A 15,390-nucleotide genomic window follows, 5' to 3' on the forward strand; every position below is an offset into this window, starting at 1 on the left:
CTCGGCAGGGGCAGGAGGCAGCAGCCCCGTGGTTGCCGAGTGCCCAAGCCCTTCTGCCTCCCCTCAGGCACTCAAAATGTTCTTCACCCTAAAGGAGGGAGGATGTTGGGCAGGGCCTCACGGCTCGCCCTCCATAATCCCTGCAGTATGCCTAGGCCCCCCATCATCTTTTTCCCTCACAGCTGTGACTGTACAAATTTCCTACTCCAAGAATGTAGCAAGCAGGGGCTTCTGTCTGAAGCCAGTACGAACAACCTCATGGCCAAGCGGTAAGTATGAACTCCTGGGCTGGCCCATGGGCCCCTTGACCACCCGCCTCATGTCCAGACTGGGCTGCTGGGTGCCTTTTCCCTCCTGTCGAGGGTTTGAGTGTGGGTGATGGGAACCACACCTAGGGTTACCAGGGACAGGAGACACTGATTTCTGCAGACCAGGGTTTTGCACTGTTAGGGCTTTACTCTCGCCCTCCTTTGTGATCGAAGTAGAAATTGTAAGACTTCCTTCAGTCTTAAATGAACTTTCAAAACAGGTGTGATGACTAGAGACGATTTGAAGCAGTTGCGATACTGGACGCACTTTCATAGGCATCACCCGAGCCCGTGGTGCTTATGTGCTTCGCGCCTTCTCTGTGCCTCTGCTCCTGGGCCTGGACTAAGGAGCGTGTCAGGAATTCATCTCTGTTCCCTTACCTTCTCTTGTGGCCACAGCAAAGCAGACCGGGAGCACGCACCCCAGCTGAAATCAGATGAAAATGCCAACATCCAGCCCAACCCCGGGCTGATCCTCCGCGCGGAGCCCACCGTCACCAACATCCTCAAAGTGAGTGCGCTGTTCCCTTGCCACCAGGGGCATACCTTCCCTCTTTCCAGTTTCCCTCTTCTTCCAGATAAGTAAATAGGCCACGGACCTCTCTCTCTTCTGGTTACTTTGGAAGTAGAGAAAGGGGGAAGGTGAGGGAAGCGCCCCTGGAAACAAGTGTTTGTTGAGCTTCACTGGTCAGCCAGGCGCTGTGGTGGGTGTGGAAACAGCGCTGAATCGCACAGCAGAGACCTCGCCCATCCTGACTCCAGCGCCATCGTCCATCCCAGTTTAGTCGAGAGGAATGGATCGGAGAGCAAAGAACTTAAGGAACGGCTTTCCAGATTGGAGTCAGATGTCGATTAAATGGCAGGTCCTGGTATCCCGTTTAATGGAGACATGCAGAGAGAGAAACTGTGGCTAGGCTGTACCTGGGGGGGTCTTCAGTGTTCTTCAGGACTTGGTTTCCTGTCTTGTCCCCAGACGATGGATGCAGACCACTCCAAGTCCCCGGAGGGGCTGCTGGGGGTCCTGGGCCACATGCTGTCTGGGAAGAGCCTGGACTTGCTGCTGGCTGCTGCTGCGGCCACTGGGAAGCTTAAGTCCTTTGCCCGGAAATTCATCAAGTAAGGAAGCCTGAGCCCCTGACCAGGGTCTGGGAGGCACGTGTGAAGGAGGAGGTGGGAACTTCCCTGGTGGCCCAGTGGCTAAGACTCTGTGCTCCCAATGCAGGCGGCCCGGGTTCGATCCCTTGTCAGGGAACTAGATCCCACATGCCGCAACTAAGAGTTCACATGCCGCAACTGAAAGATCCCACGTGCTGCAGTGAAGATCCCGTGTGCCGCGACTAAGACCCGGCACAGCCAAATATAAATAAATAAATATTAAAAAGAAAGAAAGCAAAAAACAAAGGAGGAGGTGGCAGAATAAGGGCAAGGCACTGGGGTCTGAGTCTCCCCAGAGATGCCAAGGCAGAGCATCCCAGCTGGAGACCTGGGGGAAGGGCCCGTTCTCTGGACATGAAGTGCTGTTTTCTCTTCAGCTGAGGATGGAGTGCAGCTGTTTGGCAAGGTGACGAGGTGTTGGATAGCAGGTGTGGAGGGATGGTGTTCATACCCACTTATTAATAAGGGACTCTCAAATTCTGCTGACTTTTTGGATTGACCTGGAATTTGATGTGTAGAATGTTGTTCCATTCAGCGAGCCATTCTCTAGGCCTTGGAAATCTTTTAAAAATAGAAAGAGTTCTTGTTTCTGTAGCAATGGTGTTCCTTTTAAGTTGAACCCATAATTCAGACTCTAGTGACCGCCTCTCTGAGTGGGCAGAGCCCCTGACCCCAGCCGCTGCCCAGCCCTTGCCCTGGTTGATGCAACCTGTCTCCATTCCTTCTGCAGTTTGAATGAATTCACGACACACCGCAGCGAAGAAAGCAGTAAGTCAGCTCCACACACCCCCAGGCCCAGTGGTGCTGAAGGAGGGGTGTGGAGGGAGAGAACAGGGGAGGGAAGAGGACACTTTTGCTCATCCTGGGGAGGCTGTGTTCTCCCCTAGGAATGACTGACTGAAGCTTTTGGGGAGCCGTGAAAGAGGGTCATGCTGGGAAAAGCATTCTTCCCAAACCACCCTTTGCCTCTCTCCATCCCCTCTTGCGATTTGGTCAGGTGTTGGGGGAAAGGAGGGTTCAGGAGTCTTTGGTTCCAAGGAAGGGATGATGTTCCAACTGAGACTCAAGAAAAGGATTCTGAGCCTCAGAGCTTTGAAGGAGCCACTCGGTCCCTGACCTTCCTTGAGGCAGATCTTGAGCCCCTCCCGACCCAGACAAGGCCTTTGGGCCCCTGCCCTAGGCTGGGGGTCAGCCTTTTCATCCTCCACAGCCAAGGCGGCCTCAGTTCGAGCCTTGCTCTTTGACATCTCCTTTCTCATGCTGTGCCACGTGGCCCAGACCTATGGCTCAGAGGTGAGTGACGGGGAGCAGTCAGGCTTGGGGCACTTGGGACAAAGGGGAAGGTAACAACCAATAAGTCTCCCCACCTCACACCCCTACCCCACCCCCGTCAATGTCCCAAGCCAGTTAGTTCTCCTGGCTGCAGAAATCAGATGCCCCCGCCCCAAGTCAATAGATGCCCCCTTGTCATGTCCTGAATCCTTCAGTTCCACACCCACCACTAGGTGGCAGCATAGCCCCTGTCTTTCCCCCTCAGACCAATTTGTCCCCAGTTCTTCAGGCTGGGAGCGGGGGAAGCCACTGGGCAGGAAGAGAGGTGCGGGGTGCTGCACCTCCCCACCCCCTCCTTTCTCAGGTGATCCTGTCCGAGTCAAACACGGGAGGAGAGGTGTTCTTCTTTGAGACCTGGATGCAGACCTGCATGCCCGAGGAGGGAAAAATCCTGAACCCTGACCACCCCTGCTTCCGGCCCGACTCCACCAAAGTGGAGTCCCTGGTGGCTCTGCTCAACAATTCCTCGGAGATAAAGCTGGTGTCAGTGGCCTGGGCGCCCACTCCAAGGGTGGTAGTGCGGGTAGGGCCCAGACCCTCTCCCTCAGCCCATCCCACGCCCCCCAGTGGTGATTTTTCTCCCATTCCCACCCTCTCGTAGGCAGATGAAGTGGCATGAAGCCTGTCTCAACATTTCGGCGGCCATCTTGGAAATCCTCAATGCCTGGGAGAATGGGGTGCTGGCCTTTGAGTCCATCCAGGTAGCCCCACCTTTCCAGCGGCCTTCTCTCTTCCCTGAGACACAGAGGCAGTCTTCGATAGCTTGTTAGATTTCGTAAGAACGAAAAGGCCCTTAATCCAGGAGCCTGTGTGTGGCTCTTGATCTTTCTTGTGGTCATAGTGTTAGCTGCTCCGTCCCCCGCAGGGAACTTGGGGAAAATCAGGCCTGTGGTGAAAAGAGGCATGGAACACGGCCCTGGATCCCACTGACGCGCTGAGTTGCCCACGGAGGCCGGGGCAGGTGGTGGCCAGGGAAGGGGAGAGGGTGGCCCCATCACCCTTCCCCCCTCCCCCCCCAGAAAATCACCGATAACATCAAGGGGAAGGTGTGCAGCCTGGCAGTGTGTGCTGTGGCCTGGCTTGTGGCCCACGTGCGGATGCTGGGGCTGGACGAGCGTGAGAAGTCGCTGCAGATGATCCGCCAGCTGGCAGGGCCGCTGTACAGCGAGAACACCCTGCAGTTCTACAACGAGAGGTCAGCGGCCCATCCCCTCCCTTCTGGAACTCTGCAGGTCTGTCCTGAGAAGCCAGCGCCTCTGGAAACCACTCTCTTCCTCTTCTCTTACCTTCCCAAACATGCAGCTCACCTGCTCAGTCTCTTCCTCACTCACTCACGTTCTCAATCACGTCTTCACTCACTGACTCAGCAACACTTAGTGTGTGTCTCTGTGCCGGGAGTGTTATTACCCAGCACCCGCTGTGTGTGCGCCGGAACTACAGACCCCACGTGGCTATGATTCCTGCCCTTGAAGGGCTCGAGTCCTGGGGAGCTGGCTTGCCAGAACGGAATGGTTATCTTAGCTCTGTCACTCTTAAGGAACTGTGAGCCCATCTGTAGATCTTATAGGCCTTGGGCCTGTCCACCCCCTCCCTACCTTGCCCCTCCAGGCCCAGCTATCTTCTGTACCATTTTCCTGCCTGGGCTTTTCAGGGACTTGGAGGACCTCCCTAGCGACTTCAGCTGTGTTGAGTTCAGTGGTGTTTGTTCATTTGCCCATCCAATAAGCTTTTTAAAAAAAATATGGTAAAAAATACATAACATAAAGTTTACCACCTTAACCATTTTTAAGGGCACAGTTCAGTAGTGTGTTAAGTATATTCACACTGTTGTGAAACAGATATCCAGAACTTTTTCATCTTGTAAATCTGAACCTGGACCCGTTAAACAACACCCCTTCCCCCAGCCCCTGGCAACCACCGTCCTACTTTCTGTTTCTCTGAATTTGATTTCTTTAGGTACCCCATGTAAGTGGAGTCATGTAGTGTTTGTCTTTTTGTGGCGGGCATATCTCATTTTGTGTAATGTCCCCAAGGTTCAACCATGTCATTGCATGTGTCAGAATTTCCTTCCTTTTTAAGGCTGGATCGTATGTATATACCACATTTTGCTTATCCATCCCTTGGTTGATGGACACGTGGGTTTCTTTCACTTCTCGGCTTTTGTGAATAGTGCTGCTGTGAACGTGGGCATGCGCCAAGCAATGAGTTATGAGCGATGACCCACAAGGTAGCCATCAGGATGTCTTTTAAGAGAAGTGGAAACACTGAGCTGAAATGAGGTTGGGAGGATCTGTAAAATCCCGTCTCCTCTTTATTCCTCCCCTCCCTCAGCGTCCTCCCCGCAGAAGTCATGGACTGTTTTCTGTGACGTAATCCATTCTAAGCACCCTGACTCCTGTCTGGGAGATCTGTGGCTCGATCATGCAGGTGGAAATAGCGGCCGTGAAAGTCATGGTGACTTGCCCAGAGCCACCCAGTGTTCCCCGAGCGGTTAGCGCTCAGGCCCAGGCCTGCATTCCTTGTCGAAGACTCTTCATGAGAAAATCCCTGGATATACATCTATATTTGCCCAGCTACCAACGGCCGGGAAAAGTCTTGTGGGGCAGTCCTTGGGCCCCTGTCCTGGAAGTAACAGCTACTTTGGGAGGAGGCCAAGGCTGGGTGGGGAACCCCCGCAAGCACTCAGCCTAGAGGGAAGTGACTGTATTTATTTATGCCAGAGGATTGTCAGGGCCCAGGCCTGGGGGATGGAGGAAGTTGGAGAGAGAGAGTGAGAGAAAGTATGAATGAATATATTGCTAGAATGACCTGGGGGAGGCAAGTGCCCCGGCCCCCCATAGGCTGGTGCCGGGGCAGGACTCGTGGGGTCAGGTCTCCTAGGGGTTTGCAACTTCCCCTTGTCTCCTCCCTCAGCATAGAATGGGATTAATTCCGTAACCCGAGTCCTGGGAAGGGTCGGGCCTGCCTGTTCCTGCCCCCACCCCAGCTATTGAACCTGCTGCTGCCTGAACCATAGGCCCTCCCGCCTCCCTCCCCCCATCAGGGTGGTGATCATGAGCTCCATCCTGGAGCATATGTGTGCGGACGTGCTGCAGCAGACGGCCACACAGATCAAGTTCCCATCCACGGGCATGGACACCATGCCCTACTGGAACCTGCTGCCCCCCAAGCGACCCATCAAGGAGGTGCTGACGGACATATTTGCTAAGGTGCTGGAGAAGGGATGGGTGGACAGTCGCTCCATCCACATCTTTGACACCCTGCTGCACATGGGAGGCGTCTACTGGTTCTGCAACAACCTGATTAAGGTACTGGGGTCGGGGGTGGGGGTGGGCTGGGGGGAACAGGCGTCCTCAGACCGCCGGAGACAGCTGGGAAAACGCCTGACGGGACCAAGCGTGATCTGGTCCTCTGGCTTCTCAACCCCCAGCCCAGTCGGCCGGGCTTCTCTGCGAGGCCCACTGAATGCAGAGAAGATTCCTTGGACTCCAGAGGCCGGTCCTCGCCTCGGGAGCTCCTGGGGTCTGAAGGGAGTTGCAGGATGTCACTGCCCACGTTGAGGGCCCTCAGCTCCTCGGTCCTCCTCTGCCCCGTCCTTCCAGGAGCTGTTGAAGGAGACGCGGAAGGAGTACACGCTGCGGGCGGTGGAGCTGCTCTACTCCATCTTCTGTCTGGACATGCAGCAAGTGACCCTGGTCCTGCTGGGCCACATCCTGCCTGGTCTGCTCACCGACTCCTCCAAGTGGCACAGCCTCATGGACCCCCCTGGCACCGCTCTCGCCAAGTAGGATTTTGTGGAGAGCCTTAAGTCCCCCCAGCCTGGAGTGGGGCACCCTGCCTGGGCCACCCAGGAAGCTGGGCTGTGGGGAAGCCCTGTCGGGTGGGGCCTGATCAGCATGGGCACAGAAGCCGCGTCGGGGCCTCTTTGATTTTACCCCCTTTTCCTGGACCCCTTTGCCAGGCTGGCCGTCTGGTGTGCCCTGAGTTCCTACTCTTCCCACAAGGGGCAGGCGTCCTCCCGCCAAAAGAAGAGACAGCGCGAAGACATCGAGGTAGGGTAGGGGCCCCTTCCCCCGTTCATTGCCCTTGTGCTTGTTCAGCAGATGCTCACTGAGCCTCTTCTGGTAAGAGGCGCCTTCCCGGGCACAGGCAGCCAGGCATGGTCCCTGCCTCTGGGCCACTGTGTCAGGGGTGACTGTGTGGGAGGGTCTCTCCCTAGGGTAGTGGGAGAGGCGAGGAGAGGGAAGCTGACCCCCTGGAGATGCTGCCTGTGGCCTGTGGGGGCTTGACTCCAAACTGAGCTCCAGTCCTGGAAGATCTGGGGATGCAGCTGTGGGTAACAGTGGCTCTCCTGCCCCCCAGGATTACATCAGCCTCTTCCCCTTGGATGACATGCAGCCCTCGAAGCTGATGCGACTGCTGAGCTCCAATGAGGAAGATGCAAATATCCTTTCGAGTCCCAGTGAGTGTGTGGACGGGCCGGGCGGGCTGTTTCCTTTCCCGGGAACTCACTCCTCCTGAGAGCTGCTCTGCAGCTCGCTGGCTGGTCGGAGAGGCTGTGGTAGGAGTCTGCCCCATTCTGTCCCCTACGGATGCTCTGCTTCCTCTCCTCGAGCCACCAAAGCTTGCTGTGGATCACTCCCTAAGGGCTGAAGCTCTTCTGCCCAGATCCCATCCCAGCCCGGGGTGCATAGTTGACCCTTCCCCACGCCTCACGGCAGTGAGTTCACTGCCTTGGGCACAGTCTGTGCCACTGACTCACAGCTCTGACCTTCCTTCCCCTGAAGCAGGCCCTGAGACCTGGAGCAGGCCTGGGCTGGTACTTGGGACTGCTCCCCACTCTTCCTGCCTGGAGAGCACCCCAACTCCACCTGCTTCCCTGGATGTCATCGCCTCTCCGTGCTAAGGGCTCTTCCGTGGCGTTTAATTTTTCCTGTTTCCAGAGATTTCTCCTGAGCCTAGAAGTTTCTCTGAGGTCTTTTAGGGACTAGGGGACCAGTTGTGCACTTGAACAGAGGAAAGCTGCCATGGCCTTTGGCTAGTTACTTAGCAAATCTCAGCCTCAGCTTCCTCGTCTGTAAAACGGAGACGTGAGGATTAGCGGTTTCAGCCGTACGCAGCCCGCAGATTGGCACCTGGCGGTGACCAGATGGTAGTTCTCTCTCACCTGCTTGTGGGGAAGCCTGTATTTGGGGACCGTGTGACTGGACCCAATCATCTTCTCCGGCCGGGCCCTCCACCCCCGACAGGCGAGGGCTCCCGTGGGCGGCGGTTCGGAACTCAGGAGGCCATTGGCTCAGTGCCCCTCGCTTGCCCCACAGCGGACCGGTCCATGAGCAGCAACCTGTCAGCCTCCCAGCTTCACACGGTTAACATGAGAGACCCGCTGAACCGAGTCCTGGGTGAGGCCTCCCAGCCCCGCTCCCCACCCTCCTCCCCTTTGCCCTCCGTCCCCCCGATTGCCAGCTCTCCTGTCTCCCCCAGGCCCCCGTCGCGTCCCTCTCTGGCTCGCCCCCAGCTTTCCTTTGTACTTTCTCTTTTTGACGTCCCCATTTGGGGGGACACCCTTAGCACTTCTTTCTTCTCCCAGAATCTGACCTCTTCCCAAACCCTTCTCATGGAGTTCTCCTTCCCCCCGCCACCCTTTCCTCACAGCCAACCTGTTCCTGCTCATCTCCTCCATCCTGGGCTCTCGGACCGCCGGCCCCCACACGCAGTTTGCGCAGTGGTTCATGGAGGGCTGCGTGGACTGCCTGGAACAGGGCGGCCGAGGCAGCATCCTGCAGTTCATGCCCTTTACCACCGTGAGTGCCGCGCCCCCGGGCCACTGGCCCACCCTCCAGCTCAGAGCGGGTCAGCACGTCGCAGGAGAGCTTGGGGTCCAGCGGCCAGGAGGGAGGGCTTCTTCCTCCTGGACGTCACACCCACCATCACCTTGCTGAGCAGCTGTCTGTCTGTCTGACAGGTATCGGAACTGGTGAAGGTGTCAGCCATGTCCAGCCCCAAGGTGGTTCTGGCCATCACGGACCTCAGCCTGCCCCTGGGCCGCCAGGTGGCCGCCAAAGCCATTGCCGCCCTCTGAGGGGCTTGGAGTGACCACAGGGGCTGGCAGGCAGGGTCCCAGCCCCGGGCGCCTCAGAAAAGGACGTGTGGAAAGATGAGACATCATTGCTCATATCCACATGATGTAACTGCCCTCCGTCGGTCTCCAGAGCTTTCCCCTGCTCCTGACTTCTGACCTCTAAGACGGCTCCCAGTTTCTTTCATAATTTCCTTTCCCACTGCCAGCACCTGATGCGTGTGAGCAGCCTGGTTCCTTGACTCTGGGCGGTCTCACTGCAGCCCTCCCGCCCGACCCCTGTGCGTGCCTCCCGCTTCCAAGAGTGGATTTAGCTCCGGGGAACTTTACAGGTGCAGGGTATGTGTGTATATATGTGTGTGTGTGTGTGTGTGTATATATATATATATATATATAATCTCTTTTTACATGGGTGTGTTCACCTCGGCTGGCTTGTAAGTAAAGACCTCGTGGATCCCTCTGTGCCTGTTGGTACTGTTGGTGCCTGTGTCCGATGGGGGTGGGGAACGGCTGGCTCCGCCTTGGACCCGTGCAGGCCCAGCTGGAGGAAGCAGGAGGGCGCAGAGGAGGGCTGGGCACAGGGTCCCTGTTTGTGTGCTCAGTAGGGGTGGGGCAGGGCAGCGGGAGCAGCTTGCCTTCCTCATTCCCGCCTGCCACTTCCCCCCACCTCGCAAAGTCAGACGTACTCCGAAAAGGGAGAGGTTTTGGCTAAAGGCCCCGCTGGTGCTGGGGTAGGGTGTCCTGTTCTGATGTTCCCTAGCCCGGCCAAGCCCCACCCAGAGTCTGACTGGCCCGGAGTTGGATCTTTCCTCTCCAGTAAGGACTTGGGGGGTATGAGGGGTGAGGGGCTGAGGCATGAGGGGGGATGGAGGCAGGAACTCTGTTTAACCCTTCTTTGCCTGGTCGTCTCCAAGCCCCGGTTCTTCAGGACCAACTAGAGAGGGGGGACCCTGAGCCGTGCAGCTGGGGGTTCTAGCCCCACTCAGCCCGACCCTGCTTCTAAGGAACCAGATGGGGAAGGGAAGTGGGAAGTGACTCAGGAGCTGAGGATGGGGAAGTCTTGGGAGGGGACCTGGGGACTGGTTGGCCGTCTGGACGTCCTTGGTCTGGTGGTGGCATCCTGGAAGCATACGTGCGTCTTCAGCTGAGAGCACAGAGAGCTTTGTCTTGAATCTGAGCTGTGAAGCGGCGCCTCCGGTCTCCCCAGGTGTGAGCTCAGGCCTCTTCAGCCCATTAGCCCCGAGACAGGTAGGAAGGCTGCGGGCTCCCCGCCAGATCAGAGGCAGTGCTTGACGAGGGACAGAAGTGCAGAGCCTGGAATGTGGGGTCCAACCCAAGCTGTCACCTTGACCTCAGCTTCCTAATCTGTAAAAGGCCCTTCATAATTCTGTGTTTGTGGGTGGCTGTGAGCATGGATGGGTGAAGGTTTATGGAAGGTGGTAAACTGAAGCCCTGTGCACATGTTAAATCCTCCCTCGCTTCGGGCCCGTGTCCATCTGTGTCTGGACTGTTGAGCCCCCCAGTCCCCCTCTCCCAACCCTACTCTCTCCTCCCCCGGTACGGGTGACCCATCTACCTTCTGTCCTCCCTGCTAGGCGGTGGCTCCACGGGGCCAGGGACCACGCCTGCCTCATTCACTGCCGTGTGCTAGCACCCGGCCCAGTGTCTGCACCCAGTGGGTGCACCTCCTCTTCCCCTCCTTTGGGCCTCGCCCTCCATTCAACTCCCTGCCCGCGACCCCTGGCCAGGCACCAGCTGGACTCAAGAAGGAGGAAGGACATTTACTGGAGACAAACACTTTATTATCATGAAGTTTGGCTACAATGAGAAAGTGGGCGCCGAGGGGGAAGGTGAACAGTCGAGCGTCCCTCTCACACCCCGTCACACGAGCCCCCTCATCTTTTCCCTCCCACATTCCCAGCCCCACCCAGCAAGGCAGAGACACGACTGCCCAGCCTGAAAAGGAGTCAGAATCCCGACCCTGACCCCGGCGGGGTGGGGCAGGCGCCACTAGACTGATGGTGTCTATAGCGCATCCAGAAAAACGAGGCGTCGCTGATGGTTGCCTGGGCTCCCCACACAAGGAGTCAAAACGTGCCCGAAAAAAATCTTAAAACGATTCCCCAGCAAATTCGCGGGACCCCAGGGTCAAGCGTCCCGGCTTCGGCTGCCTCTGATGGGCTCCGTGCCCGAGGCAAAGGGGACTCGAGGGAAGCAGCCAAGTCAGGCAGAGCCAGGGGTGCAAGGACCCAGTTGGGGAACACTGCTGTTTAAATATTAAACAGGGCTGTCTCATCTCCCACGTGGGAGACTTCCCGATGATTCCAAGGGTCCCGAGGTAGGCACCCTCAGGGTAGGGGTTCGCTGTGGCTCTCCCCAGAGCCCACCACGGAGCCAGGCAGGGAGGAGTCACGGGAAGTAATACTTGGTATTTACCAACTCCCTCCCAGTCCAGGGGACGGGAAGACGGGAGTTTTTCTCCCTGCTGCAGGCGGGAGAAGGAAACTTAGGGGTGGAGGGAAGGATCCAGGAGTCCGGGGCTCCTTTCTGTCTTCCCCGTCTTTAAATATTAGGTTTAAATAAGCATAAATATTAAATAGAGATAAATACACTGGATGGGGAGGGCTTTGCTCAGGGCTCGGCCAGGTAGCGCAGGACACGGTACGCGAGCTCCAGGAAGCTCTGCAGCTTGGAAGCAACCAGGACCCCTCCTGCCCGGCGCTGGAAAGCCGAGGTGAAGGTCGGCATGGGGCCCTGGGTGGGCTGCACGGCAGGGGCCACCCCCAGGTCTTCCATCTGTGGGGGAAGGTGAGGTCAGCAATCAGGCCGTGCTGAGTGGGTAGTTAGCACGGGGAGGAAAGGCGAAGGGCTGATGGGCTGTAGACGATCCAGGGTTCATGGTGGAGCCAGGACCGAACCCAGGTCTCTTTAAGGTCCAGTGACCCCGCCTCATGCCCTCAACTAGGGGGGATGGGGTAGGGTCCTGGGATGAGGTGGTAGCTCCCTACATCCAGCCCACCGAGAATGTTTCTGCCCCAGCCCTAGAGAACTCCGGGGTCCCCAGGCTGGCAGCACCACCTTTGAGGACCAGCTCGGTCCGGGGCCCTAACGCTTGCTGCTCCGGAAGAGGCTCACCTGCAGCCAGATGTTGGTGGCAAAGTCGGTGACGTCCAGCTGCAGTATGTCCAAGGTGGGGGCCAACTCTGGGGAGATCCCCGCCAGGGCCTGCAGGAGGCCCTGGTAGAGGAAGAGGCCGCCGTGCAGTTGGCTCAGGCAGGCTGTCTGGGAGATGGGATAGGAAAGTCAGGGGACGCTGCCTGGGCTGCTCCCCTCAGGGGCCCAGCATGGAGCCTGGAGGACTGGGGAGCCTTCCAGGTCATCCTTTCCCGCCTGTCCCCTCATCTCCCTTCTCCCCTCCGGACACTCACCAGCTGCAGGGTCTGGCTGGAGCAGCTACTCAGGGAAGCCTGGGGGATGCCCAGAGAGTGCCCAAGCAGCACCAGCTCCTCAGGGTGGCACAGCTTGTGGGTGGTGCACTGGGGATGGGAAGGATGCTGAGTGAGGGGGACTGGCAGAGCCGGGCGGCTCCTCCTTCCCGAGTGCCCCCATCTCTCCACATCCACATCTTCCCTCCCTCCACGTCCCGCCAGGCTTCTCAGCCCTGTTCCTCCGTCCAAACCCCCAGCCAGCCCCTCCCAGCGCTGTCCCCAAGAGGTTCTTCCCCCAGTTCCCCACCAGCCGCTGGGGCTCTGCCTCTCCTAATTTCCTCCCATTTCCCCTGAGTCTCTCCTCTCCCATCCCATGTCCCTTCCCCGTGGTTCCCTTTGCTTCCCTCCGCTTCTCTGTCTCCCCTCAGCTCTGCCTCGCACACCTTCTTTCCTCCCTGCCCGCTGCTGCAGTATCTCTGTCCCCTCCCTGTCCCTCCGCAGGCTGCCCTCACTCACCAGCCTCTCCTGCAGCTCAGCGCCATCAGCCTGGATTTTCCTCACTTGCTCTAAGCACTTAAGCAGGAAGCTCTGGGGCAGGGAGCTGGCAGGGCCGAGGGGTGTGGCTTCTTGCACCGTCAAGAGTGCACTATGCCAGAGCAGCAGCTGCAGGGCTGGGAGCAGACGGGGGCTCAGGAGACGTGCATACCTCTCTGGGAGCCCAGGGACCCTGCCCTCTGCCACTCCGGGCCCCGCAGCTCTCCCCTCCTGGGGCCCGGACACTCACCCATCAGCTTCATGGGGCTCTGGGCAGCAGGTTCAGCCGGGGGTCTGGATGGGTCTGTAGGTTCTGGGTTCTGTCAGGGACCAGGTCCAGGGGCCTTTATACACAAGCCCATGGAGGCCTGGGAGGAAATTACCTGGTGCTGCGACTAAGGCTTAGTAATAACTTCCCAAGATTTATGCAAATTTGGTGTCCAGGACAATGCAGGGGGGTTGGGACAAAAAAAAGTGTTTGCGAAAGTTTTGTGAAATTGTGGAATCTCTGATTCTTCTTTGACGTCTTGCCCCCCTCAAACTCCCTTCCTCCCCTCAGCCCCACCCAGGTCTGAATTGCCCCAGAGTGTTTGAACTGAACCGCTGAACCAAAGCTGAGCCAATGATAAAAGCCGGGGAGGCTGGAGTCAGGTCAACCCCGGGGAAGAGGCAGGCCTAGGCCTTGGGGCCCTCCCTCCCACCCTCCCCTGGCACATCTCCTGGGTCAGCCCCATTTGCCACTCTCCCTTGGGATTCTCAAGCCACCTGCTCCCTAGGCCCCCAATTCTGAGAAGGAAGAAACCAGTTGCCCTATTTCTATCCCCCCCAATTCCCAGAGGCTGCCTCTCTGAGTGCCCTCTTGAGGGGCCAGGGGCCTGAGATAGGAACACTGGGGTCTTGCCTCCTGTCCCCACCACACATGTTGAGAGGCATCACCCTGGTTCCTGTCCCGAACTGATTAGCTGGGAACTCCCCAATCCCCCCCATGACTCATTCCTTTAAGCCCCCGGAATCCTGGCAGAGACCAGAGGAAACCGGATGTCTGTCCCGAATGAAGCAAGACCCATTGAGGCTCTCGGTTCAGGTTCACCTGACCTTGCCCTTCCTCCTCCCCGCACCCCCCCCCCAACCCGCCCGCACTACCCCTCCCCCCTAGTGTCGCAGTGCTTTGGAGTTGAGGGTCTGGGACAGGTGGCTTCCCTGGCCAGGTTCACTGCCAGCGGGCATGTGTGTGCTGCCCTGAGTGGAGAAGCGCTAGGGTGAGCAAAAAGAAACCACCCGGCTTCAAACCCGAGAACCACGTACTCTTAGCGCTGGAAGGGACTTTGGAGTCTGTTCCAACCCTGTGAACTGGGCCAGTGAGGGAAGAGGCTTGCCCAAGGTCATGGGTAGCAGAGTCAGAGTTATAATCCAGACCTCTGCCTTGGGCCTGAGAGTTTTCCACAGGCCATGGGGCCTGCCTGGGGAAGTCTGACCAACTGCACGCAAGACTGTCATGTTCTGTCCCAACAGAACGTTGTTCTACCCCAGGACGGGCCAGAACAGAGTCTCTTCGGATGAGGAGTGGGTGTGTCTGACTGGGCCAGGCCATCTCTGGGGCGGGGGTGCCCCCTGGTGGCCACAGCTGGCAGGGCCTTCACCTGCTAATCAATTCACGTCCTGCCTCTGGTCCCTGGTCCTGCCGGGCAGCCCTGGCCCCCAGCTCCACCTTAGGCCAGGCAACTGGCCACCATGCCCCTATTAAGCCCAGTTCTGCGCCCACCTCCATGGGAGGAGAGGGGTGGGTTTAACAGAACTGTGGCGGGATGGCAGAGGTTCTCACAAACATGCCTCCTCTCCTTCCCACTAAGAACCTCCGGAGGACCCAGCCCGCCCCGGATGTTGTGCAGAGCATGCCCTGTACATTGGCAAATGCATTGCTTTCAATAAGCCTATGAGGAATGTATCAGAACCATTTCCCCTTTTACAGAAGATGAATCTGACCTTGGAGAGGTTGACTTGCCCAAAACTAGCAGAGCCAAGGTCTGCACTGTGCCAGAGTCTTAAACTCTTACCCATTGAATCTCTTTCATTCATTCATTAATTATATAAAATTTATTTATTTATTTGGCTGCGTCGGGTCTTAGTTGTGGCACGCGAGATCTTCCTTGTGGCATGCAGGGTATTTCGGTGCGGTGTGCAGGCTCTAGAGGGACAGGGCTGAGTTGCCCCACAGCATGTAGGATCTTAGTTCCCTGACCAGGGATCAAACCCCCGTCCCCTGCATTGGAAGGCGGATTCTTAACCACTGGACCACCACGGAAGTGCCCACCATTGAATCTCTTGACCAATGTTTGGCCTTCCTCAACCATAACCAGGCCAGCTCTAGACCCAAACTTTAATTTTCACTTACAGTCCAAGTGTGTCAGAGGTTTGGCTCAGAAAATGCTACTTCTAACAAGGGTGGCCAGAATGGTGAAAGGACTTGCGATGATGATTTGAAGAAAACACACCATTTTGTCTGGTCAAGAGGAGAGGTTGTTGTGTGGTCTCAAGGGCTAGAAGTGGGCAGGGG

The 15,390-nt window shown here is 57.6% G+C and overlaps 2 protein-coding genes and 1 non-coding gene across 11 annotated transcripts in view; 2 read left to right on the forward strand and 1 right to left on the reverse strand.

Moving 5' to 3' along the window:
* MED24 (mediator complex subunit 24) overlaps positions 1-9,338 on the forward strand; it is a 39,447-nt gene extending 30,109 nt beyond the window's left edge. For 7 of the 9 annotated variants that reach the window (XM_060290893.1, XM_060290891.2, XM_060290894.2 and 4 more), the window contains 14 exons: positions 183-269; positions 708-819; positions 1,282-1,424; positions 2,194-2,231; positions 2,674-2,756; positions 3,100-3,278; positions 3,397-3,496; positions 3,815-3,990; positions 5,839-6,103; positions 6,398-6,579; positions 6,757-6,847; positions 7,158-7,257; positions 8,117-8,197; positions 8,451-8,737. In XM_060290893.1, the coding sequence (XP_060146876.1) occupies positions 183-269; positions 708-819; positions 1,282-1,424; positions 2,194-2,231; positions 2,674-2,756; positions 3,100-3,278; positions 3,397-3,496; positions 3,815-3,990; positions 5,839-6,103; positions 6,398-6,579; positions 6,757-6,847; positions 7,158-7,257; positions 8,117-8,197; positions 8,451-8,737 (1,924 nt within the window). Of the gene's footprint in view, positions 1-182; positions 270-707; positions 820-1,281; positions 1,425-2,193; positions 2,232-2,673; positions 2,757-3,099; positions 3,279-3,396; positions 3,497-3,814; positions 3,991-5,838; positions 6,104-6,397; positions 6,580-6,756; positions 6,848-7,157; positions 7,258-8,116; positions 8,198-8,450; positions 8,738-8,760 lie in introns of those variants that run through there. The other 2 variants (XM_060290896.2, XM_060290898.2) reach the window with 1 other exon arrangement.
* Positions 2,492-2,595, forward strand: LOC115843831 (small nucleolar RNA SNORD124). Its single transcript, XR_004035890.1, has one exon. It is a non-coding gene; the product is annotated as a small nucleolar RNA SNORD124 (small nucleolar RNA).
* Positions 9,339-10,687: 1,349 nt separating the features above from the next.
* On the reverse strand, positions 10,688-13,931 carry CSF3 (colony stimulating factor 3). The gene is made up of 5 exons (XM_030839941.2): positions 13,087-13,931; positions 12,819-12,973; positions 12,303-12,410; positions 12,010-12,156; positions 10,688-11,670 (listed from the first exon to the last, which is right to left on the reverse strand). Exons 1-5 carry the CDS (start codon positions 13,097-13,099, stop codon positions 11,506-11,508), a joined length of 588 nt encoding a protein of 195 aa, XP_030695801.1. The 5' UTR covers positions 13,100-13,931; the 3' UTR covers positions 10,688-11,505.
* Between the last annotated feature and the right edge of the window lie 1,459 nt (positions 13,932-15,390).

This window comes from Globicephala melas, chromosome 20 (genome assembly GCF_963455315.2).
Source record: "Globicephala melas chromosome 20, mGloMel1.2, whole genome shotgun sequence".
Taxonomy (NCBI): Eukaryota; Metazoa; Chordata; class Mammalia; order Artiodactyla; family Delphinidae; genus Globicephala; species Globicephala melas.

Bases quoted from the DNA above. Each gene is read 5' to 3' on its own strand.
- CSF3 (XM_030839941.2), bottom strand. The intron at 12,157-12,302 runs GTGAGTGTCCGG...CCCATCTCCCAG, and splicing joins CCAGCCAGACCCTGCAGCTG to ACAGCCTGCCTGAGCCAACT. The intron at 11,671-12,009 runs GTGAGCCTCTTC...CTTCCCCCACAG, and splicing joins CCACCAACATCTGGCTGCAG to ATGGAAGACCTGGGGGTGGC.